The 27,058-nt window shown below is 33.7% G+C and overlaps 1 protein-coding gene across 7 annotated transcripts in view; it reads right to left on the bottom strand.

The window, feature by feature from the left end:
* LOC145259169 (uncharacterized) overlaps positions 1–27,058 on the bottom strand; it is a 167,533-nt gene that overhangs the window by 73,032 nt on the left and 67,443 nt on the right. For 6 of the 7 annotated variants that reach the window (XM_080116907.1, XM_080116903.1, XM_080116906.1 and 3 more), the window contains 6 exons: positions 21,440–21,552; positions 20,817–20,908; positions 13,804–13,860; positions 12,170–12,420; positions 9,918–10,001; positions 5,489–5,575 (listed from right to left, as the gene is read on the bottom strand). In XM_080116907.1, the coding sequence (XP_079973033.1) occupies positions 5,489–5,575; positions 9,918–10,001; positions 12,170–12,420; positions 13,804–13,860; positions 20,817–20,908; positions 21,440–21,552 (684 nt within the window). The remainder of the gene's footprint in view (positions 1–5,488; positions 5,576–9,917; positions 10,002–12,169; positions 12,421–13,803; positions 13,861–20,816; positions 20,909–21,439; positions 21,553–27,058) is intronic. The other variant, XM_080116909.1, reaches the window with a different exon arrangement.

Here is a 27,058-nt window from a genome sequence, read left to right as displayed (position 1 = left end):
GTGACTTTATATTTGTTGACTACGGAAGACAGTGTCATTATCATCCGAAGAAAAACTGATCCTAATTACATGTGCAGTGTCTTGTCATTGTAGCAGTCACCAGGTTGAAAATCCCATATGGCCAGAATCAATCAGAATCAAAAAATGGCAATCATAGTGCTTCATGTGCATGCCAAACCAGGATCAATACTACAGGCATACTAAACCCTCCATTTTTCTATCGAACTAGAGCTGTGTCTATTGCCTGACATTCCTCACAATTTCAAACAACTTGTCTGTCACTTTAGAAATGAACAGGTTGATTCTATGCACAAAATATATTTGCTTGATTTCAGGATACCTACAATGACAAACTTCATCCAGCTGTATTGGTGTCAGATTCCCTGTGGCAAGAGCACATACTGACTGCGTGGGTTCAATCTTTCATATCATTGAGCACTGCTGTGGAACTCTTGTTAGTGAGTCTGTTTGATTCTGGTCAGATCTTACTATAACACATTAGCCTTCTATTTAAGCACAAGATTTAATTCTTTTAGCACAGGATCCAGCTCTGCTTTGTTCATATGTTCGTTGGTCACAACCAGCAGGCATCCTCATTGATGGCTCCATCAGTAATTACAGCCACATGCATAGCCAACAAGCTTGTGTCTAGCCATACATCTAGTTCTCTCATGCACCACTTTTCTTGGGTGGGATCCGATTGCTGTACCCAGAAGAATATGTCTGCTATCATATACTCCAGAAAAGTATTGCTAACTTGTCATCCCAGTTCTGTATGGCAGTGTAGCAAGACATCTCATAACACCTGTTGCTATTTAAAGCCATCAACACACAAGAAAGTGCTCCACTAGTATGCCACATATGGAGAAGATATGTCTAGTTATAGGACTATCCACTATACTGCTTCCTTACTGCCACCACAGTTGACCATACTACTCTCAAACTTTTAATTCTATAATTCCAGCACTCTTGCACCATTTTACAGCTTCTCTGAATCTTTACTAGTGAGTTTGTACAGATTCTGCAAACACCAATGTTCATTAAAATAAGTCATTGATATACACAAACATTGCTCTTCTTATATTCTCATCTTGAGCTAAGACAGCTTCTGAGGTTAAGAATGAATATATTCATACTTTGCAGTCTTCATCCTCGCATTTTCTGTGCCGACATCTGCATCACTTATGAATGCATTAACATAGGTGTTCATTTCACAATAGTCCATTATAGGGTACCTTATTTTTATTGGCCTGTAGTACAGCCATCAGTAGTATTTGTCCCTTGGGTGGGCCAAACTACTCCTCGTTACACGGCAGCAACCAATCGTTGTTTATTAGCATTCATAATTCTTTCAATATTCATTAAACATTGGATATTTTGAAATCTGACGGATTCTCTGGTGCATGACCTGCTGAACATTTTCATACTGTAACCCACACTCTTTAACACACATCACATTTTGCAACAAAATCAAAGCACTGCACAGATGAGTTCCTTGAAGATGTATTCAAAACCAAAGACATCTTTATTTAGAAAAATACTCCAATCCAAACAAAATTTTCCTTTTTTTATTTTTTCTATTTGGCAGTTACACTGCAAATTTGCAAGAATACCTTAACATTTTTGCACCAAAATGTAAAACTGCAAACACTGTATATCATAAACTTCTATCCATGGCTGTTATCAATTTCTTAGGTAATTTAAGAGTCAGTCCAGGATGGAAAGTGATAATTGATGGTTTTGACCGAATCTCCAGTATTTATGCCTCCAAAAATCCAATCACTAGTCTACATCATGGAAGGTGATAACAGAGCTAAGAAGAGAAACTGCTATCTATCCTGAAATATGTGACATTTAACATATTTTGAATTGCTTTTGTCTAAGCCCTCCACCCAGACAAAGTCAGGTTAATACAGCGAATGATTAATAATTAATTTTAATTGAGAGTTGTCTTAAATTTCTCAACTAAATGGCTACTTTGCATTGGTTATTAAATCAGGGTCTGTTTCTGGATTTTTCAATTGCTAATGTTTTTGTTTTATTTCAATTGCTAATGTTTTTTTTTTCAATTTTTTAATTGCTAATGTTACAATTTTGTGTTCATCTTTTCTAACATTGAATTCTGTTCAATTCGATCGGGTTAGTTTGAATTTTGTTTGTTGGTTGTGCTCAAGGATTTGTGTCACTGATTAAATCATTTCTTTTTTAATGACTAGCTGTACCATACATTTTTATGTTTTTAAATTATTTTTTAATAGGATTTTGAAAGGTAAATTTATCAAGACATCATTTGATCATTAAATTATTAATTGAATCAAATTAATTTAAATAATAATATTCATTTTTTTTTTGACTATTAACAAAAACTTAAAATAGCTGGCTTATTTATGGAAAAACCAATGAACTCTGGTGTATTTAATTTTTTACTTAAATTACTTTTTTGTAAATATGAATTTTAAAAAGTCTGTTTTAATACTTTAGTGCATTTTTAATTTTGATTAATAATCGATTAATAGTAAGTAAAAATAATGTTTGTTTAGTCTTTAATGGAGGCATCAATCACTCTAGGGTCATTTTAAGGCCAAACAAGTTTTCTTTTATATGTAAATCAGCATAAATGAAATGTAGTTTAGTTTTATGCCAAGGCAAAGGATCACTGGTGCTATATTTATTCTGAGACAAACAGAATGAGATTGTAGATGTGTTTCTGGTTTGTGAAATCTTTGTTTTGTAGAATAGAGGTGGTTGTTATTCCATTTTTAGATTTTCCAATACAGTTCAATTATTTTTAGGAAATAACTTTTATTTGTACAGTACTAAAAAGTTTTTCTAGGTTGTTTACTTGAAAGAACTGGGATTTTACGAGGGGCGTGCAATAAGTAATGCCCCTGACCCACTTCCCATAGCAGTAGAGCAACGAAACTAGGCACAGTTATTAGTCTTTCTCTACATAGGAACCACCCAGAGTTATGCATTTCTCCCATCGTTGCAGCTCTGGAGACCGTTTTTGTAGAACACCCCAGGTGGGTCCTTCAACCACGACGTGACTTCAGAAATCAAGGCTGAATCATTTGGGAAACGCTTTCCTTTCAAAAACAACTTCATGGCTGGGAAGAGGTGAAAGTCAGAGGGTGCAAGGTCAGGAGAGTAGGGAGGATGGGGTAGATTTCATAACCACACACCTGTACTTCTGATCTGGCGACATGAGAGTTGTGGACCGGAGCATTGTCCTGCAGGAGGAGGCTACCTTTGCTGATCTTGCCCCGCCTCTTGATTTTGATAGCTTCCCTTAATTTCCTCAAAAGTGAAGCATAATAGGCTCCTGTAATTATGGTACCCTTTCCAGGAAATCTGTCATCACTACTCCGTCCTGGTCCCAGAAGACTGTAAGCATGACCTTGCTGCCAACGAAGGGCTGTACCCTTGCCTTCTTTGGAGGTGGTGAGTCCAAGTGCTTCCACTTCATTGACTGGGCTTTGGTCTCTGGATCATAATGATGGACCCAGGTTTCATCCTGTGTAATCAGTCTTTTGAAAAACTTTGACTCATCTTCTTGGCACATCTCCAAATTCATCCTCGAGCACTAGACACGTTCTCGCTTCTGGAATGGTGTGAGCAACCTGGGAATCCATCTGGCAGACAATTTATGCATATGGTCATGAATGATAGTTTCCACAAACCCTGTACTAATCTTGACATCTTGCGCTATTTGGCGAATAGTAATGCGCCGATCTTCCAAAATGGCAGCCTCAACTTGATGGACAGATGCCTCATCAATGGCAGAAGGGGGGGGGGGGCGACCAGGTCTGGGAGCTGTTTCACAGACTTCCAGCTATGTTTGAATTCACGATGCCAGCGTTTTACAAGGTCATATGATGGGGTATTATCACCATAAGTTTCTTTCATTTCATCAAAAGTCTCGTGGTGTGCGTCCTTTCAAATACAAAAACCGGATCACTGCTCGACATTCAACAGGCTCCATTTCACACCTGACTCAATTCAAACATCTGTAAAACAGAAACCACAATCAGAGCTGTAATTTGCCACATAACCCGTAGAGATATAAATCATTGCACATGCAAAATTTCAGCTAGATCAGACAACTGGAAATGGGTCAGGGGTATTACTTATTGCATGCCCCTCGTATTGTTTTGAAGTCTTTATATTCAATTAGTATGTATTTAATGGATAGAAGTTTATGATATGGTATACATAAAGAGGGATCTTCTCCTTTAGATGAAAGTGTGTAATCATGGTATGACCTATACATAGTCTGGACAAGATTACTTCTTCCTTTCTTTGCTATTTTTTGTCTATTTAATACACTATCCCAGTTGCTATTCTTTGATGGTAGGGAATATGTGGTGTAATTTGTTATTAGGGCAGTTGTTCCATGCTTTTTGCCATTTAGTGGAAATGTATTTGTTAATAGTTTGTTGGAAATCTGTGCATTGAATCTTCATATCAGATTGCTTCATTTTAATGGCTTCTTTAGCTGCTGAGTTTTTTTTTTCATTTCCGCTGATGTCAGTGTGACTAGGTATCCAACACAAAAATAAGGTTTATACTCCTGTCCCAAGGCATCACAGGTTGCCACCCATGGTTAACAGGGACTTTTACTCTTTGCAAGAAGATAGTCGGTGTATTATAATGCCTCACTGACAGAGCCTAAAAATAATGTTCAAGCCATGTAGGGGAGAGAAACACACATACTGGAAGTAGTCACAGGATTTTATTAATACAGAGATTATCTTTTTCATATCAATTACATTTTGTTTTGCTTTTATTTTTTCATACCAATACTGTTTAGGATTCTCTCTTTAACAGAAGACAAATTTAAAACTGACAGAAATTTTAAAACTGATAGTGGATAAGTTTTTATTGCAAAAATGTAGCATTTTTAATTGCATTATTTACAATGTTTTTTCATTTTAGTAATTGTTAACAGTTTGATCAAACTTCAAGTGATTTCTTTGAACTCAAAAACTACTTCTATAAAATTTGTAACAATCCTTTTTCGCATTCTATTCTCCAAACCTTGTGACAATAAGGTCTTAAATCGACTTACTGCTTTTACTGAAAATTGAACTCAGAACTTCAAGGTAACCTTTATGATGTAACAAACATTATCATCTCAGTCATGTGTGTCTTGAACAACAAACAAAATAATAAAAAAATGAAATGAAAATTCCTCATTCCAAAAATACAAAGAAATATTCTCCACTTCATGGTTTCTTTTATTACAATTAGTCAAGTGATATTTTGGTTTATAATAATTTTTTGATTATAAATGTTGATAGAAAAGAAACATGATAATTATACCAATTCTAAAACTATGAAGTTTAGAAATGCAGTTATATACATTTCCGTATTTCTAGTATCTTGAATTTTGCTTGTTGAGCACATACTATTGGCAACGTTTTTATTAACCTTGCCCGCTGACTTGACCAAGCTGTTAAAAAAACTGTTATAAAATGTTTCTGCTTACCGTTGTTGCAAATTATCATTAGAAAGGTATCGAAGACAACCTGCCCAAACAAAAGGATGACACACAGACTGTATGCCACTCACCCAACTGAAAAATATAAAGGAAAAAAGAACCAATCAAAAGAGTAAAGAGAGAAAATGAAAGAATCAAAGAAAAATGAACCATTTAAAAGATAGAAAGTAAAGAATATGAAATATAATTCATTTTGCATAGTGATATGCAAACATCCTAAACAGGAAATAGTTATTTGAATGAGTCATTTTTAAGTTCAATAAAAATAGAAATAATGAACTATTTGCCATTAGTTTCTGGACTTCATGTTCTTTAGAAAGTTCTTTTGTAGTGTATGTGTGTTTAAATCCTACATAAAATGCTGTTCTTACTATATTTAGTACCAGTTGGGTTACTTTATTCAGTCAAGTCTTCTCATATCAATATTGCGACAAAACTAGAAAAGAACTTGTGAGTCCTGCTTATGGTGCTATTGAATTCAGTGTAAGTTTTATCTGCAACACAAGGTTTTGTTTTTTTTCATTTATTGCTAGCTCCACTCATTTTCAATAAATTTTTATTCAACAATATCCATATTTGCCATTGTTTAGCTATTCAGAACATATCATTCTTCTGATCATTCCTAGAAATTTAACTTGCTCAACCTCCACCTTATGCTTTACAGATTGCTTTTTTTGCTCTAATTTTAAACAAGTAACAGCAGGGATCAAACCTTATATATCCAGGAACCTTCATTAACTGACCAGTATCAATTAATAGGAATAAAACTCCTTGAAAAGAGGTTTCACTCAACAAAATCTAAATGCATTATTGTCTTGTCCACATTTTTCATAATATCTATATAATAATATTTTTCATATCTATAATAATATTTTTCATATCTATATGATAATATTTTCCATATCTATATGATAATATTTTCCATATCTATATGATAATATTTTCCATATCTATATGATAATATTTTCCATATCTATATGATAATATTTTCCATATCTATATGATATTTTCCATATCTATATGATAATATTTTCCATATCTATATGATAATATTTTCCATATCTATATGATAATATTTTCCATATCTATATGATAATATTTTCCATATCTATATGATAATATTTTCCATATCTATATGATAATATTTTTCATATCAATATAATAATATTTTTCATATCAATATAATATTTTTCATATCAATATAATATTTTTCATATCAATATAATAATATTTTTCATAATATCAATATAATAATATTTTTCATAATATCAATATAATAATATTTTTCATAATATCAATATAATAATATTTTTCATAATATCAATATAATAATATTTTTCATAATATCAATATAATAATATTTTTCATAATATCAATATAACAATATTTTTCATAATATCAATATAACAATATTTTTCATAATATCAATATAACAATATTTTTCATAATATCAATATAACAATATTTTTCATAATATCAATATAACAATATTTTTCATAATATCAATATAACAATATTTTTCATATCAATATAACAATATTTTTCATATCAATATAACAATATTTTTCATAATATCAATATAACAATATTTTTCATAATATCAATATAATAATATTTTTCATAATATCAATATAACAATATTTTTCATAATATCAATATACAATATTTTTCATAATATCAATATACAATATTTTTCATAATATCAATATAATAATATTTTTCATAATATCTATATAATAATATTTTTCATAATATCTATATAATAATATTTTTCATAATATCTATATAATAATATTTTTCATAATATCTATATAATAATATTTTTCATAATATCTATATAATAATATTTTTCATAATATCAATATAATAATATTTTTCATAATATCAATATAATAATATTTTTCATAATATCAATATAATAATAATATTTTTCATAATATCAATATAATAATAATATTTTTCATAATATCTATATAATAATATTTTTCATAATATCTATATAATAATATTTTTCATAATATCTATATAATAATATTTTTCATAATATCTATATAATAATATTTTTCATAATATCTATAATAATAATATTTTTCATAATATCAATATAATAATATTTTTCATAATATCAATATAATAATATTTTTCATAATATCAATATAATAATAATATTTTTCATAATATCAATATAATAATATTTTTCATAATATCTATATAATAATATTTTTCATAATATCAATATAATATTTTTCATAATATATATATAATAATATTTTTCATAATATCAATATAATAATATTTTTCATAATATCAATATAATAATATTTTTCATAATATCTATATAATAATAATATTTTTCATAATATCTATATAATAATATTTTTCATAATATCTATATAATAATAATATTTTTCATAATATCTATATAATAATAATATTTTTCATAATATCTATATAATAATATTTTTCATAATATCTATATAATAATATTTTTCATAATATCTATATAATAATATTTTTCATAATATCTATATAATAATATTTTTCATAATATCTATATAATAATATTTTTCATAATATCTATATAATAATAATATTTTTCATAATATCTATATAATAATAATATTTTTCATAATATCTATATAATAATAATATTTTTCATAATATCTATATAATAATATTTTTCATAATATCTATATAATAATAATATTTTTCATAATATCTATATAATAATATTTTTCATAATATCTATATAATATTTTTCATAATATCTATATAATAATATTTTTCATACTGACCCATCAAATTATCGCCCCATTAGCTTCCTCCCACTTTTCGCCAAAATATTTGAGACCATAATTAACCATGCTCTAGTCCGGCACCTTACAGATGCTAAACTTCTGACTGACAAACATTCCACAGCTGACATTCTCACTGTAATCTCTGAACGTATATACCATTCACTGGATAAAGCAGGGGAGGGCAGAGCGGTAGCTCTAGATATATCTAAGGCTTTTGACAGGGTATGGCACAAGGGTCTCCTCAGGAAAATTAAATCATACGGTATCACTGGTAGAATACTTAGCATAATTGAATCCTTCTTAGACAAGAGAAAAATCCAGGTTGTCCTCGACGGTCGAACATCTAAACAGTGTGATATAAATGCGGGAGTGCTTCAGGGGTCTATTCTTGGACCTCTATTTTTCTTGATATTTATTAATGACCTCCCCGACAAAACTGCCTCTGAGATGGGTATATATGCTGATGACACTACACTCTATAAAAGGCATGACAGAAAAACAAATGAACACATATCTAAAAGAATTGGCAAAAACACTAGAGGATGACCTCCAATCTGTAGTGGAATGGGGACATAAATGGATGGTCACATTCAATGCTGCCAAAACCAAACTGGTTTCCTACAAGAAACCTTCTCTGCCACCAATAGCAATGGCCAGTGACTCCCTGTCTGAGAGTACATCTTTCAAACTGCTTGGCCTAATGTTCACAGGAAACATGAGCTGGAACAATTATATTGAAAACATTGCCAGGGTCGCTGCAAAAAAGGTAGGCTCTCTCTACCGTGCTAGAAAACTGACACCTGAAAGTATCCTGTATCTCTATAAGGCCACCTTTGCCCATGTATGGAGTATTGTTGTCACATCTGGGCTGGTGCGTCTACTACTAGTATCTCGCACCTAGACAAGGTTCAAAAAAGAGTCGCCAATCTGATAGGCCCTGAACTGGCATCTAAGCTTCAGCCTCTGTCCCATCGACGAAACGTTGCATCCCTCTGCTTGTTCTACAAGTATTTTAATGGTGAGTGCCCTGACGAACTGCAGACACTTGTGCCCCCACGTCGCAGACACCCTTGACAAACCCGACAGGCAGCTAAATCCCACCCCCACACAGTAGATATCCCTAGATGCAAAAGATCCTTCTACTCCAATAGTTTCTTCCCCAGAACCGCTAGACTCTGGAATTCCATTCCAGGATCATGCTTCCCTAACTGTACTGACATGCAGAAGTTCAAGTGCAACGTGAACCGACATCTTGTTGCCCAAATCCCTACATAGTGCCCCCGTAGTTGCTGACCCTGATAGTAGCCCCCTACACCTGAGTGGCAATGTGCCTTGTTTGGGGTGAAAATGTAATTAAAAAAAATAAATAAATAAAAAAAAATATATATATCTGTATAATATTTTTCATATCTGTATGATAATATTTTTCATAATATCTATATAATTATGATGTGTAGAGTATGAAACTACCTTAAAATAACACTTTCTTAGTTGTTGAGCAAGGATGAACATACAGTATCTATTCTATACAAAGATTGTACAAAAATATTATTCAAGAAATAGAGTAGCTTCATTTTATTATATAGAAAAGATGTATATATAAAAAAAAATCAACTTACATTCCTATAAGTGGCAATGTAAATATCTTGGGGTCTGAATCCACCATCAGTACCAACTTCCGAGCATGATCCATGGTTATGTAGCTAAAATTAAATTGGAAGCTCATTTCACATTTAAAACTAACGGTTGCCCGGGTGTTTGTAGGTGTGTGAAAAGAAAAATCGTTGGTTGTTTTTAAAAAAAAAACAAAAAAAAAAAAAAACGAAGCCTTGACGTGCAGTTGGAAAATAGTAAAGTGTGAAAAAAAAAAACAGGTGCCCGTTTTTGACGAGTTATTGACGTGAACTTTGAGTGCGGGACAGTGTCTTTTTTATACAAAAAAGCTTAATGCACATGCGGCAATCGTAAGCAATAGCTATTCAGCAGTTAACATTTTTTGCAGGACAGTTTTTAATGAGATCAATGACCTGGTTTGCTTGTTTTTACCTAACTGTGGGGAAAACCAGCTCCCTGTTTATTAGGGGGAGTGTCTCATCTCGAAATGAAAGCAACCGTCTGATATGACAATATATATATTTATGTATGCATATATATTTTTGTTTAAAAAGTTTTCCTACCAAACTTCTCCATCAGTTTTTGGTCTACAAACATGAAACTTCATATATAGGGTATTTGAATCTATGCGAAACTTTATATTTGCTGGGAAAAATCAGTGCGAAAGTGTGGAAAAATTAAATTTGCCAGGTGAAGGTCAAATGATGGCATTACAAATATGCATGCATGACGTAATAACTATTAGTTCATGTTTTAATTTTTAGCTTTGCAGTAAACATGTCTTCATAATACAGTCATTAACATCAAAGGAAAATAAACTGTAAGTTAAACGTTTTGGTTTCGATTCTCAATAGTGGCACACGAGTCATATTTTTTTTTAACTTTAAATCATTACTATATATTGGGTCCAACATAATATAATAATACAAAATATGCATTAATCAAAATATCATATTTAAACATATTTTACAACTGGGCAATGCCGGGCGGCCTGCTAGTATGTATATAAATAATCCTGAAGCTATATTACTCAGAGTATCTGAATAAATGTATTTCATTTTGGTCAAAGCAGATACAATAATATAGTAGAGTCTGCACATTTTACATTATTTTATCTTGTAAATCATAGAAATAAAAATGACAAATACTAATATGGGATTCAGGACAGAGTACAAGAACACTAGTATTCTGATCCATTCCTAGGAAAAACCGGGTGAACCTTGAAGGGATTAAACAAAACTATAAATTTATCAAAAATGATTTCAGTAAATATTACTTTACTTACACTCTCTCTTACTCAAAGAATGAATAGAACCCCCCACCTTACCTCCAAAATTGAATATTATAAAATGACAAAAATGAAGTTAAAATATTATACGACACAAAAGAATCTAGGAGTTATATATATATATAGGTTTGAAATAAGCAAATTTATGACATGCAAATGTAAATGAATATGTCAAATTTATTTATTTCAAAACTATAACATAAAAGCTCTGGTTGATTTAAAGGTTCTACCATTGAGCTGATTTTATATCTGCAGTATTTCTGGATATATAATCGCTTAAATGATATATATATATTCACACAAATTATTGTAATGATATATTAACTACAATAATATGTGAGATTTTAATAGTTGGACCTGAATAACATTTCAGCTGACAAATATGGATTTTGACTAACCAATTTTTATTTGTTGTACAATGTTATTGACACTATGACAACATAGTTCACAATATACTTCACTATGACAACATACTTCACAATATACTTCACTATGACAACATACTTCACTACACTTTATCTTAAAAAATATGTAGTTTTATCCAAACTACTGGTAATATAGAAACATTTTTCAAGTATGATTGAAAAATCATAATGAGCATATTTAATTGAAGGATATGAAAAGAGTTGTTTCCCTTAAAATCTCCACAAATGTTTTACAGATCTGTAACATTAAGGGTAAGAAGAAAGTCCTTCTGTCACTTACCAACAACTATGACTGAATGATACCTCACTATACCCGAAAACAGATGGTGGTTTGGAGTACAATTAAATGGATAATGTAAACTATAATTCTCACAGAATTTTCTAAATAAATAATATAAATAAATTCTTTTAAATAAAAAGGAAATAAAATAAACATTTATGATTATAATATTTATCAAAAAGCTACCAAATAACCAGTATGCATCACCGAAGAAAAATGACGGACAGCTGGAGGAATAGGACATGACAATGTAACACAACTTACCCTGTACGTGAATGTCCATGCAAACTGCTCCATCCCATTGGACTGGCCAGATCTTTGGAAAGAGGAGTCAACATAATAGGGACAGGATTGATTGGAACCACTTTGATTTGAGTGACTGCAGTAACCACATCAAATTCAATGCATGTTTCAAGAAGACCACCATCACTTTTTTGTACAGAACATTGGCCAAGAATGGAAAAGAAACCATTCAGTTCTACTGGTTCACTGCTGCCACAATGGAGAAAGACATTCTGAAAACAAAAAAATAGATAATAAAAATGCTTAATAAGAAACGAGAAATCTACAAATATTGCCACCACTAACTTGGTCACGCTATAAAGTGTAACAAACTAATAAAAAATGCAATTTATTTCATTCTTCGTCAGAATAGTTTTGAAAAGTGAATGAATATCAGGTTGACAAGAAAGTTCTTGCGGTTTTTAACTTTTAAAATCAGATGAACATATCTTGCTTCAAACAAAAATTCATGGATAGAAATAAGTACCATCAGAATCAACACACTTTTGCTAACGCAAAACAAATGTATTTATGCCAGTAGCGTAAAAATGTTGCGTTCTGGTGGTGATGAAGACGCTGAATTTGTTTTTGATATTGCTTAGGTTTTTGAAGCATTTCTCATGCAGAAAGTTGTCAAGATGCTTGAAAAAGTAGTAGTCAGTAGATAAGAGGTCTGGAGAGTATGGCAGATAAGGCAGAGTTTCGTAGCCCAATTCGTTCAACTTCTGCATGTCAGTTTAGCAATGTGCAGTTGGGCATTGTCGTGGAGGAGAATTGGGTCTTTTCTGTTGATTAATCCTGGGTGTCGTTGTCAAAGTTTCTGATGTATTACATCCATTTGCTGACAGTACTTTTCCGTTGTAATGGTTTCGCCTATATTCAAAAAGCTAAAATGGATGAGATTGGTTGCAGACCACCAAACAGTCAACATAACCTTCTTTTGGTGCAACTTTGGCTTCGAGAAGTGTCATAAAGCTTCGTTGGTGTCTAATCACTGAGCTGAGCATCACGGTTGTCGAAAGAACCCACTTCCATTGCAAGTCACAACCCAAGAAAGGGTCGTTCTTATTACGTAAAAGAAGGTAAAATGACACTTCATAACTAGACTAGAAACAATGTTGAGATAAGCAGAAAAAAAAATGGATTTTATTTTAGAACTTTTAAACTAGTTACATAAACAAGGTTTCAAAATGTACTCTAGCCAAATATTTTATCCATAACCTGAGGAAGAATATATAGATTCATACATATTTTTCTGAAAGAGATTTGTAAACGTGATGCAGTTTCCCCAACAGAACTTGAACACAGCCTACCAAGGCTATAGTCTGCACTTGTAACCTGGTAGTAACACTACTTTCATATACATGTATACATAAATATATGCTTACATATGAATCATGCCAAAGCTTGTTTTCTTGTGTTCCTTTTTTGGGTGTAATCAATCCATTCACAACTATAACGTCACAGTGAGTGTGAAAAGATCAACGTTGTTGTTTTTAGTATTATATTCACAAAAGAATGGAATTTTCAACATGGATTTTGTAATGAAATATTAAGAAAACAAATGAAATTAAAAAATAGTTATAAAATGTAAAAATACAATTACTCAAACAAACCTTTACAGCTTTTGTATAATCTTCAGGTGGGAAGACACATTTTTTGGATTTTGAAATCTGAAGATTGAATAAAAAAAAAATAACTACAATAAATATTCCATGAAATAATTCACTAATTAACACAATTTTTCTCATGTTGCTTACTATTCCAATGCATTATACATAATTATCTTGTTTTTTGAAACATAAAATGCTGACTACTAATCCAAAGATAAAGGTGTAGCAGGCCTGCGTGCTCAGCTTGTTGCCATATGTCAGTGAACCATGGGCCCTCTACTCCCACTAAGAAAACAAACTCAGCACATTCCACCTATGCAATCTCCAGAGAATTTTATGAATCATCTGGCAGAAACACATCTAAACAAACCTGTTCTTGATCAAACATCCCAAACATGTTCACTCTATTCATTCAGTGATGACTTTTAGGCATATCTTCAAAGCTAGAGTAATGATCAAAACAACAATTTTCAGAAAACCAGCAACCATTATAGTTTCATATTATGCAAAAACGTTTTAAACGAGGATTGTAAAATGCTTCTTATTGTTATGCCCCCCACCCAACAAGTAGGAGAGAAAGAGAAAAAGTATGACAAAGAAAGGGCAAATGAGTTTAATCAGTTTAACAATGGAGAGGAAATTATTAGGTTTCTGAATGTTGGAAATGAGGATTGGTTATTTGTATCATTTGAATTCTTTGAATGACTGTTCTCATCTTGAGTGTCATTTTCATAATGTCTCAATCGATGTAACCTCTGACCTTCAGGTGTATTTTGTCAAACTCTTTAATCTTTCTGTTGAATTCAGAAATCTGCATGGAATTTCAAATAGAATCCTGGGGGTTCTGTCAGCCATGATTGAATAGAAGTCCTAAGTAATCTGCAATTTTCGGTCGTCCATATTAAGGATTGAACCTTCAGAAGAAGGTCACTTTTACAACTGCATTTTTACAAGTTTACAAATACTCTAACTGTTGCACCACAGATCCTTGCAGATAATTTTAGTACAAATTTTAGGAGCCTAAAACCTATTTTATTTCTAGATGTCAATATTACTATTTATCATAACATACTATTATATATGTATACAGAATGTATATATTTAGTATTACTACTTACTTATTACTCATATCATGTATTATTTATAACTAGCAGGACCTGTGTACTTGTGTTGCCCAGTAGAAGTATCACACAAAGCAAGAACAGATTGGATAACTCCCATGAAAAATTAAACCATGGTTATCAGACCTGGTAAATAGCAGATACTGGCAGCTGTGGCCAAAATGAAATCATCTAGCTTTTCTGTTGGGCATTGTCTGGCAGTGGCAGCTAGTGGAAGTTACTTACTGTCAATGTCATCACTGGGGGTTTTGGGCAATTATTTACATGGGTACCAGCTGCCTTAGTCACTGGCAGCTATGATAAGTGTTCGCCTCCATTGGACTGCTCCAAACTGAAATTGTCTGTCTTCAACTTTTGGGTATTGTTGGGTACTGGTATCCACTGAATGTCTGTGGAAGGCACTAAGGAGTACTGGCGGTTAGTGCTGTTTTAGGCTGTTACTTGCATTTACTGATGTCTGTCTTCAATGGTGAGCACTGGTAGTCATTGGGATTTTTAGGCAGTTACTTGCATTTGGTGACTGCTGGTCACTATCGATCATGATTAGTGTAAAACCCCATTAGACTCCTCTGAAATGAAATAGTCTGTCTTCAATATTTGTGCACTGTCATCCATTATATGGTACTGTCATTCAGTGGTGGGCATCGTTACTCACTGACGGTTATAATGGTGATTGACAACGATTTTCAGGTGTTTATTGTCACTTCTGTACAGGGGCGGGCATTTGTTTTAGATCAGTAACTTTTTTTTTTTACACAGGCATCACCACATTATCAAGGCCAAAATGCCACTCAAGGATAAGGGTTAAAGAGTCTACAGTAGAAATTGGAAAATATAGTAATCATTAGTAATGAAAATTCGGTAAATTTGTTAACTTATATGGAATGGCTCATCAAGAACTTATTTACGTTAGACTTGAACACAACCATATTGTACTCAGCCAGAAAGCAGGAAAACGGAAGACAATTCCACAGGCGTGCAGTTCTAAGAAAGAAGCTTTGTTCATGGAATCTATGTTTTGGTTTAGGCACAGATAAAGAGTGGGGGAAATTATTGATAGTGTTTTCAGCTAGACGAGTGTTTCTTGTAAAAGTTTGGCGAGGGGGGACCATAGATTGAAGCTCAGTCGAACATTTTCCATGAAAATAACGATACATCAGAGACAGGCTCGCAACATCTCTTCTGTGAGATAGAGGTTGCAGGGAAGAGAAAAGGACATCTCCTACAAGGCTACGAAGTCTATTTGTAACTCTATCAAGGCAGGATAAGTTCTTTCTAGCAGCTCTTGCCCAGATGTGGCAACAGCATTCCATCCTTGGACGTACCTGGCTCTTATATAGATAGAGAATTGTATCAGCAGTGAGATATCTACTGGATCGATAGAAAGATCCCACCATTTTTCCAGCAATTTTGATGTGATTACTTGCAGGTATTGGAGGTTTATCCATGGTCACTAGTAGGCAATAGTGGGCACTCGTTGCTTTAACAACTGTCATTCACTGGCCGTAATCGTTGCTCCATAATTGGATATGACTAATGTGGGGTTTTGTTCCAAGCCCGAGCAAAGCAAGGAGCACCTTGCAGAATATGGACTGTGCTACTTATTTTTATTTAATTCTTTTCTTCTAATTGCTGTTTCATGATGTTTCAGCGTCATGACATTTATTCCTCTGGCCTTCATCAGGTAGTTAATTGCAACAGGATAGGAATGTCGAATCTCCCACCTGCATCCACAGCCTTCCATGGTTGTTGTCGTCTCACCATGGTTTAGCCAACTAATCCTCTGACTGGCTTTGATAGGGATGGAAACCGCTATCTTCAGACAATGCTCATCTGAAACTGTAGATATTCCGCATCTCTATCCACTGCGCTACGAGCCCCGACAGGCAATCAAAATTTTTTTGGTCTTATAAATCCACATTTTTCTTCTTTCATTGTTGGATTTGTACTAAATGGTATATTTTTTTTATTAATTTGGAATTCTTTTGAGATAAGTAATTTGTATTATTTATTTTTATTTAATTAACAACTAGAAGATGAGGATAATAGTCTGCAGATAATTAAATAAAAATAAATAATACAAATTACTCATTTCAAAAGAATTCCAAATTAATTCAATAATGGACTGTGCTATTTGTTATCTATGATGTCAATTTAAATGTAAATATATATGGTAGTGTTTGTGTATGAAAATGTTCTTTGAAAATCCATACTAGTTAACAAAATTTGTCATTATTTTAGTATAGTTTGTATTCTGCATAAGTAAGCATTTGTGAATTGGTAAGCGTATATAATTACCAAAAAAAAAAAAAAAAATTATGGAACATGAAAAAAAAAGTCAAATAAAAATTTTAAAAAGATCAAATAAGAATATTTTCTTTGGTAAAATCGACATTGCTGAGTTTTTATTCTGCTGGGTTAGTTTTATGAAAGTAAACAAATCCAAAGAGAAATCTTTCTAAACTGAAGTAAATATTACGATGCGTTCATATGAAAAATGATCAGGTAAAAAAGTAATTATTAATGAAAACAGATTTCGAAGACACTTACTGAAAATCAAGTTTTGCTAAGAGGATAACTTTCAAAGTTGTCAGCAAAAAGGTACCTCCCATGTTACAATTCAACATCTGTGGTTTTTCTAATTTAGCAAAACACACACACAATCTGTGTGTGTGTCTCTCTCTTTTTTCTGATTTTCTGTTCAACATGCAAATCAGTAATAGCAATGCTGACGATAAGACGACAGATAAACAGAAAGTTGTGCACTCACATATACACAATCTGTCTCTCGCTGTCTAATGAAAGCATTTGCAGAAATTATCTAGTTAAGTTACAAATTGATGAAAATGTCCATTCCAAAACGTTTTTCGTAATAAAATGAAAGGCATTGTTGTTCTGAAGAAATAGAATGGAAGAATCATATTGAATGTAATGAGGTACTGTTCAGTAAATGCAAAATATGAAATGACAGATTAGGTCTACTCAGCCAATGAAAGTGCTGTTATGAGTAGAAATTAAATTAAGAGGGAGCGTTCATTAGTTTCCGAGGTAATGGGCTGTGCGTGAATAGTAGAAGCACGTAATGAATAAACAAAATAATTACAGTGAATTACAATAAGTTTAGACTATGAATATTAGCTCTGTTGATGACTTGGGTAGAAAATAATTAGTAGGTAAGTTGCCTGGCTACCACCTTAAAACATGTCATAATTAGAAGAGTGAATCAGAGTGGAGAAATTGTAGCAATTTATAAATCATAACTAAACCGATTGATTATTAGCGGAAACCATGCATGAGATACAGGAAGGTAGTGTAGTAATTTTGGATTAATGTCTGGCCTTAGTGTTTCTTTAGCTATGGTGTCATTTTGTACACAGGAATAATTGTTCTTATTTTATTATATAAATAAAAGAAAGAAAATTAACGGTTCCCTTATCGCTTTAAATTCTATACTAGGTCTATTTAGTAGTTGATAGTCACCCATTAGTCACATTAGACATTCACTGACAAATAATCAGATTGTGTTTGCCAAAGATGAAATATGCAAGTAATTGAAAAATAAATGATGTCACTAAGGTAAAAAAAATTCCCAGTTTAGCCCATTTTAAAATGAATTGTTCCAAAATTGAATTCTGTTGTCCCATCAATTTAACAAGTTTTAAAAATCTACTCCTTGCATTCTTTTTATTTTTTGTAATTTAAATATGTACTTAATTATGATTTTAAATAAATTTAAAAACCATTTAATTATTTAAACAATATTTAGAAAACAATGACAATTATTTTTTTACAAAAGAAAAAACAATTTTCTATAACATTATTACACCCGATAGACATTATTTTAACAGAAATATCATTATCAACCATGGAAGTTCCACGAGGCCTATTCATATTTTTTATAATTTTAATTGATGAAAATTGTTGACATGCAATATTTCCATTGTTTATTTGCACTATTTTTTCATAGTTTTTATAGTAAAATTTTTGAGAAGCAATGTTTTTTTTCCACCCTTTCCAACAAGTTCACCATATCTCAAACACTGGCTGACCAGGCACAGCGATCCAAGTCTGCTTCTGTTATAAGTGCAAACCTTTTTGTGGTTTCAGCGACGAACCCCATAAAGGTGATTGTCCAGAATCAGTTCAACATTCTGTTCCACTGTCCTAAGTTTTGAGTTGACAATTACGACATTTCTTCCAGCTAGGTGGTAGTACTGGATCAATAACTTCACGGATGAAGTCACCTTGGTGTCGGTGAGGGGCATGGTCCGAACCAATGACAATGTCTGGCAAGAAGAGACTTTTGGAGGGAGTGGATCATGTAACACAAACTGTACAGTTAGAGATAAATTGTTGCCAGAGTATGCAGAATAGGCAATGATGGTCAAATACCTCCAGTCTGCATAGATCAAGTCTGCATAGGTCAAGTCTTGCAGCCATAAACAAGAATGGTGTGGATGAGGGCTCGGTAGATCCTGACTTTGGTGTTCAGCCTCATTTTCATTTTAGAGACCAGAGCTGAAATTGAAGTCAACAGAAGGCAGTGTGAGCATTACTGATGTTGCTGAGGATGTTTTCCTTCACTTTGCCTGTTGATGGAGCCAAGGTATTTGAATTAATCAACTTCTTCAAGGGTATCTGTCTTTCATTTGGAAGAAGACTTACCATCAGTAACTTTGTCTTATTGGTGTTTATCTTCATGCTGATCTTTGAAACGCAAGATTGCATATTGTTAATGCCAATTAAATGTGAGCAAAGCTTTCATCCAATATGGCAATATTATCAGTGCTGTAGAGATTTGAGATTTGTAGACCACAATCTATTGTTACACTATAAAAGTTGTCCAGGGCATTCGATGTGATCCAGTTGGTGACATAATTGAAGAGCATAGGTGAGAGAACGCATCCTTGTTGGGCACCAAAGTGAATACCAAAAAATCCTTACTCTTGACCATACACATGGACTTTAATGCGTGTGGGGAGACAGTAAGCTTTGATTAGGTCGAGCAGTTTTGGGGGCATGCTATTGGCATACATTGCCTTATAAAGGGCCCCTGGTCAACAGTCAAATACAGCATCAAAGTCAATGATGAAAATGATAGTTTTGCTGGTAGCTCTAGCAATGCTCAAGTATTCTTTGAGGAGTGAAAGTCTGGATAGTACATCACTGGCTTGGGTGAAATCCGCATTGGTTTGACCATTTGTTTTTGAAACCACTTTAACAGGATGGAAGTGAAGATTTTTGCACTGATATAGATATGGCTGATACCATTATAATTACTGCAACCATGTTGGTCACCTTTCCTATGAAAAGGAAACAAGATGGTATCGCTCCAGTCTTAAGGAAGATTTTTGGTTCCCAGACATAGGTGAAAGTTTTGTGGAGAATTCTGACCAATATATCTAAAGAATGTTTGAGGATTTCAGACGAAAGAACATCTTTTCTAGCCGCCTTCTTGTTTTTCAGTTTTTTGATAGCGCCCAGGATTTCATCAGTAGTATGTGTGTGTGTGTGTGTGTGTGTGTTGGGAGAACAGTCATAAACCACAGAAGGAACAGTTAGAATCTGAGGGGTTTGACTGAAATGGTTAAGCAGAGGCGAAGTAATTACACTAACATTGGAGGCGCTCATTAAGATTTGCGATAGGCTTGCCTTGTTGACTGAAGAGTACTGGTCCTGTGCCATTATAGGAGGTCCACCCTCCCAAGATTTGCCTTCTCTCTTTGACAAAGAGTATTGTTAATTGTTGAGGAAAATGTATGGGGGAATGCCAGCAGAGTTGCCTCAGCATTTTTTACAGGCCAGAGTGTTCCTACTTTGGTATACTAGATCTTCAATCCCACTTTCTGATCCTAGTATCACATCTTGCCATGAGAGACAAATAAATTAACTTACAAGCATTGGCACTTGTAAAGGTGTCACATTGTTTTCATCCGAACTTTTTGTTTCTTCTGCTGTATCCACCATAATAGAAACACGCTGACCATCTGTAAATATGAAAAGAAAGGTGTGAGAATATCTCATAATGGAACAACAACTTCATCTTAGAAATGCAGATAAGTATAGGAAATTGTAAATCAAAAGAATAAAATTGTTCACATATGTCAACAACATACATCAATATCTGCAGAAAGTAAAATTACATGTAGTAAAATTACATGTAGTAAAATTACATGTAGTAAAATTACATGTAGTAAAATTACATGTAGTAAAGTTACATGTAGTAAAATTACATGTAGTAAATGTCAAATTAGAAGCAAAATACATCTTCAAATTTTTTGCTTCTAATTTGCAAAAATCTATTAATTTACTATCTGAAATAATCTGCCATTTATGCAAGATACTATTTAATGTTACATAGTTATAAGATCATCAGAAATATATAAATATCTTATTAAAAGCTAACAATTTCATTCCTTTTACAACTAAAATTTTAAACGGAAAACAAATTTTAAATCTTGATTTTGTTTTAGTAAAATATTTTCAGAATATATAAAATACAAATGTTCAAATGTTACCTTTATCGTAGACAACATTTGCATGCAATATGAGTCGTTGACTGTCCAATGAAGAGGCTGCATGTTGTTTAATGATATGAAGTGCAGAAATGGAGACACAAACCTGTGGTTTCCTAAAATTACAAGAATAATCAATATTTGACATGCTGAAAACTGATATTAATAAAACTTTATACCTGATAAATGCTACAAATTCTTTTTCTCCTTTTGAGATTTCAATACACTACCTACATACTAAAAGTGGAAATTAAAATTTTTTAATTGTTTAAGTGATGGACATTATGTGCAAAAATTAATAATAATTAGAAGTGTACACACTGTTAAAAAATAACAAAAATGTTTGACATTGCTTTGCATTTACTATTTATCTAAATGCATGACTAAAATGTATATATCTATAAAAGTGAAATTGTGTGTGTATGTATGTGTGTGTACCAAACTACTCTGTCAATTTTCAGCCTACAGCCTTGAAATTTGACATAAGGGGTATTGAGATTTGGGAAAATATTTTTAATTCGTTTTTGGGTCTGAAATTTGGTTGTCAAGGGGTCAAAGTTCAACAATTTGACCTTTGACCAAACTCCACCGTCAATTTTGGGTCTAAACACTTGAAATTTTAGATGTAGGTTACTTGGACATGGATCAAACTTTTTAATTTTATTTGAGCCCAAAACAATAAATGTTAAGGGGTCAAAGTTTTAAAAAATTTGACCTTTGCAGTCTCTAGCAAACTATTCAGCCAATTTTGGGTCTAAACATTTGAAATTTTACATAAAGGGTATTCAAACACGCAGCAAGCTTTTTAATCAGTTTTGGGGCAAAAATTTGGCTGCCAAGAGGTTAAAGTTGAAAGAGTTGACCTTTGCAGACTCTACCAAACTCCTCTGCCAATGTTGGGTCTAACACTTGAAATTTTAGTGTAGGTTACCTGGACAGGCATCAAACTTTTTAATATATATATATATGCACATAAAGTTATGAACAGTATATAGGGCCTGAGCAAAGGGGAGCTGAACTGCTAGTATTTATTTAAAATCATAGAATTACATGAATAATTTTTCATAAACAAATTATCATTTTTGATGACCTAAACAAGTAAAAAACATCCACTGTAGACTTCATATTATAGAGTGGAAGATTTCTTTTCAAATTTATTTCAGATGGCAGGTTAAGTCTGGGGTGGTTGTCGGATTTGCTATTTGCTTTCTCACTTCCTTACTTGAAATGGTTTCACCTGGGATCTCGAGAAATGTACAAACTTACTAATTTTTGTTTATATATATATATATATATTATATTTTTTACATAGGCATCACCACTTATCAAGGCCAAGAGGCCACTCAAGGATAAGGGTTAAAGAGTGTACGGTAGAAATTGGAGATTCGGTAAATTTGTTAACTTATATGGAACGGCTCATCAAAAACTTGTTTACGTTAGACTTGAAGACAACCATATTGTAGTCAGCTGGAAAGCAGAAAAACGGAAGACAATTCTATAGGCGTGCAGTTCTAAGAAAGAAGCTTTGTTCATGGAATCTACGTTTACGTACAGATAAAGATGAAAGTTTGGCGAGGGGGGACCATAGAATGGAGCTCAGCTGAGCACTTGTCATGAAAATAACGATAAAGCAGAGACAACCTCACAACATCTCTTCTGTAAGAAAGAGGTTGCAAAAGGACATCCTCCACAAGGCTACGAAGTCTATTTTGAACTCTATCAAGGCAGGATAAGTCCTTTCTAGCAGCTCCTGCCCAGATGTGGCAACAGTACTCCATCTTTGGACATACCTGGCTCTTATATAGATAGAGAATTGCATCAGCAGTGAGATATCTACTGGATCGATAGAAGGATCCCACCATCTTTCCAGCGACCTTGGCAACAGACTTGATATACGTGTTCCATTTCAGATCAGGAGTAAAGGTCAAGCCCAGAAGCTTGTCAAAACACGGGGCCTCACCCAGACAAGAGCCATCCATCACAATTGATGCCAGATGGGGATCAGAGCGTTGATGATGTAAGAATAGGAGTTTGGTTTTGGATGCATTAAAAGTAACCAGCCACGTCTTCCCCCACTGAACCACGTGCTCGAGATCAGAGGAGAGAGAATCAGAGAGAACTTTGTCATTTACAGCCTTTGATGTGCTACCATAAATAGTAGTGTCATCAGCATAGATGTCTACGAATGATGTAAGGATGTGATTTGGAAGATCATTAATATAGATCAGGAAGAGAATTGGGCCCAGGATCGACCCCTGAGGGACTCCAACATTAATACTAAGAGCTTCTGATTTCTGCCCATCAACCACTACTCTTATGAACCTATCAGAGAGAAATGATTTAATAATTGAGAAGACATTTCCAGCTATACCATAGCTGGAGATCTTGTGAAGTAAACCTTTATGCCATACTCTATCAAAGGCCTTTGATATGTCAAGAGCAATTGCCCTAGAAAGGTAGCCTCTGTCGAGGGATTCGCTAATCCTATGAGATATAACTGTAAGCACATCTGCTGTAGATCTAGCAGAACGGAAACCATATCACGTGTCACTAAGTTAGTTTTGCTGAGATGGTGGATTACTTCTCTATTTAACACAGATTCCAGCAACTTACTCATGACGCACAGGAGACTTATTGGCCTGTACTGAGAGGGAGATGACCGATCACCTGAATTCTTAAATACAGGGCAAACTGATGAGATTTTCCAGGGTGACGGGAAGCAATTCTCCTTAAGACAACGTTTAAATAGTTTTGTAAGGATGGGCGCTAGTTCTGGTTGAAGTCTTTTGAGTACTATAATTGGAATACCGTCAGGGCTGGTTGCTTTACTGGAATCAAGGTTTTTGATTAGCTCGGCAACATCACGTACAGATATATGTATATCACATAGCATGTTTTCTGATACAGGAGGAAATATTGGAGGTTGGCAGTCTTGGTCGCAAAGGTTAGAATTAGCTGCAAAGTTCTTGGCAAAGAGTTTGGCTTTGTCTGATGCCGACGAGATTACCTCAGGTCCATTTATGAGAGTTGGGATAGAGCACACGCTTCTGTTCAGGATTCTGTTTGCTATTTGCCAAAACTGGTGGGAACCAAGCCGCTGCTCAGCTACTTTGGACTTGACAGACTGAACACGTTCTTTATTACTTTTTTTACAATGGTTGCTGGCAGTTCTGAAAGTGGCTTTAGTCTCAGTAGATCTATTACGTTGGAAGCAATGGAAAAGGTGATTTCTATGCGCAATGGCAGCAGCACATTCCGGAGAGAACCACGGCTGGCTGTTAGCTTTTTACTGGAATTTTTTCGAGGGTATGAAACAGTCTTTACCAACAATTAACCATTCTGTCAGGTCTGATACCATAGAGGACACATCCTTTTTAAAAATGGAATGCAGAGGTAGATCTGATATAAATGTGCAGAAGCTATCCCATAGAGTATCGATATACTGTACGATGGAGAGATACATCTGGGGACTTATTACATTTCATTTTTATCTTAACTGATACAACTGAGTGGTCGGAAGATCCAAGTGGAGACAACAGAAGCTGAACTCAGTTCAGGGCAAGTTGTGAAAAAGAGGTCTAGGAGACTTGCATACTGGCCGTCAGTATCGGGAACACGGGTGGGTTCGTGAATAATCTGAGTGAGATCATAAGCCATGGAGAAATCATGACGGAACCACCCCCTCATTATCAGTCTTGTTTGAGAGAGTTAACCATTCGATGCGGTGAACATTGAAGTCTCCACAGACATGAATATTAGCTGAAGGATAAGCAGATAGGGTGCGGTCAATTTTCTCAAATATGCTTTTAAAGATAGTAACTCCACTGTTGTGGGGGCGATAGAGAGAGCAAATATAAATGCAGTAGTTTGAGCAAGTGCAACCGGGAGGCACATATAGGGTAAGTTAGGGTCTTCTCTGGAGATGTCCCTACCACATGGAAAGCCATCTTTAATATAGGCACATATTCCATGCCCAAGGCGATCTTGGGGGTCAGATTTGGAAGTTAAATCAGAGTATCCTTTAATTACGATCTAGGGAAATGGTCTGTCTAATGCCAGTTTCACTTAGAAATAATATGTCTGGTTTAGACTCCTGTAATTGGGTTTCAACCTCTGGAAGGTAAGAACGTAGACCCCTGATGTTAGAGAAGGAGACCTGGTAGTGGGGGTCTACGTTAGAAGTTGGAGATCCAAGCTTAATTGTGTGTGTTTTTATTGAGACTTTTCATGATGGTGTTTTGGGATTTGTGGACTAGGTCAACAGACATGCCTGAAGCAGGACAGAGGAAAAGTAAGAGAGAAATAGAAATGAAGAAATTTTTTTTTTTTGTAGCACATGAAAAGGTAAAGCCGTAACAATTACCCACTAGTATGGCATCGAGAGACCCCACCAGAAGCTACTGCATGGTCCAGAATCCATTCACCAAATGGCAATACAGCAGCCCCAGTACTTTGCACCTGCTGATAGGACAGCCTCCTTAGTGGTTAATCAAAGGTTCAGGTCCCTGACGTCAGCCCAGATAAAATGTTTACCTCCAGCACCCTTACTAGTGACATGGCTACAAGGATAGACATAGAAACAGAAAATTTCCGACATCCCTGGCGGCTGTTCACGCAAAATACTGCCAACCTAGAAAACAGCTTTTTCTTCTCCATTTGTCAGAAAAATTACTCATTAAAAAGGAGGACTGAGAGACAAATAAAGAGAAGCGAGAGAAACGGGAGCTGCTGATAACGCATCGACAATGCATTGTCTACTCTCCATTAAAAAAAAAAAAAAATTAAGTATTGTACTTAATAAAAGTCCATTTGGTGTGTTTAAGAGGAGGTCAGGTGAAAGATTCCCCTGTCACCAACTGAAAATGAAAATAATTGCAAAATCTGTTATTCTATCAACTTGGAAAATATAAACATTTATGGACAAGAAAAATCTATGATAAAAAATAAATAAAATATATATTTCAAATGAACTTGCCAGATAGAATCAGCACATCTTTCCATGAGAAAACCATTTACACAATTAATAAAACAACGATGTGTGTATATATATATATATATATATATATATATATACACACACACACACGGCATAATCGCGTTAACACACCAATTCCTGTTAATCACTGAAGTTAAGCAACGTTGAACTTGGTCAGTACTAAATGGGTAACTATTTGGGACTTCCAGGTGTTGTATATGCTCTCTGCTTATCTCTGCATTGTTTCCAGTCATCCTGGACTTCTCCTTGCCACTGGACTCAAGCAGTGCCAATTCAAGAGAGGTATGGAAGAGATTGCACAACCCTTGCCTCACACAGCTACCTCTACGGGGGGATTATTTGTCTTTCAAGACTGAACAGAGGCATTGATAGATAGATATATATATATATATATATATATATATATATAGAAAATAAGAATTACATATATAAATGGAAAGCTAAAAACAATGCATTTGTTTTGTTTTTTTACAGAAAATTTATTTGTTTATGTCAGATAAATTTCAATGCTGTACATTCTTATCAATAGAGAGTCCTTTTCGTTGTCCGCATGATGAAATTCTGCGAAAGTGTGTCAGTTCGTGGATCTTGGTAACAGTTTGATTTTTTAAAATAAAAGAAATAAA

Source organism: Euprymna scolopes, chromosome 34, assembly GCF_053919585.1.
Source record: "Euprymna scolopes isolate OS-2025 chromosome 34, ASM5391958v1, whole genome shotgun sequence".
NCBI classification, from domain to species: Eukaryota; Metazoa; Mollusca; class Cephalopoda; order Sepiida; family Sepiolidae; genus Euprymna; species Euprymna scolopes.
Note: the sequence above shows the minus strand (reverse complement) of the source record. Positions and strands in the feature narration are given on the sequence as shown.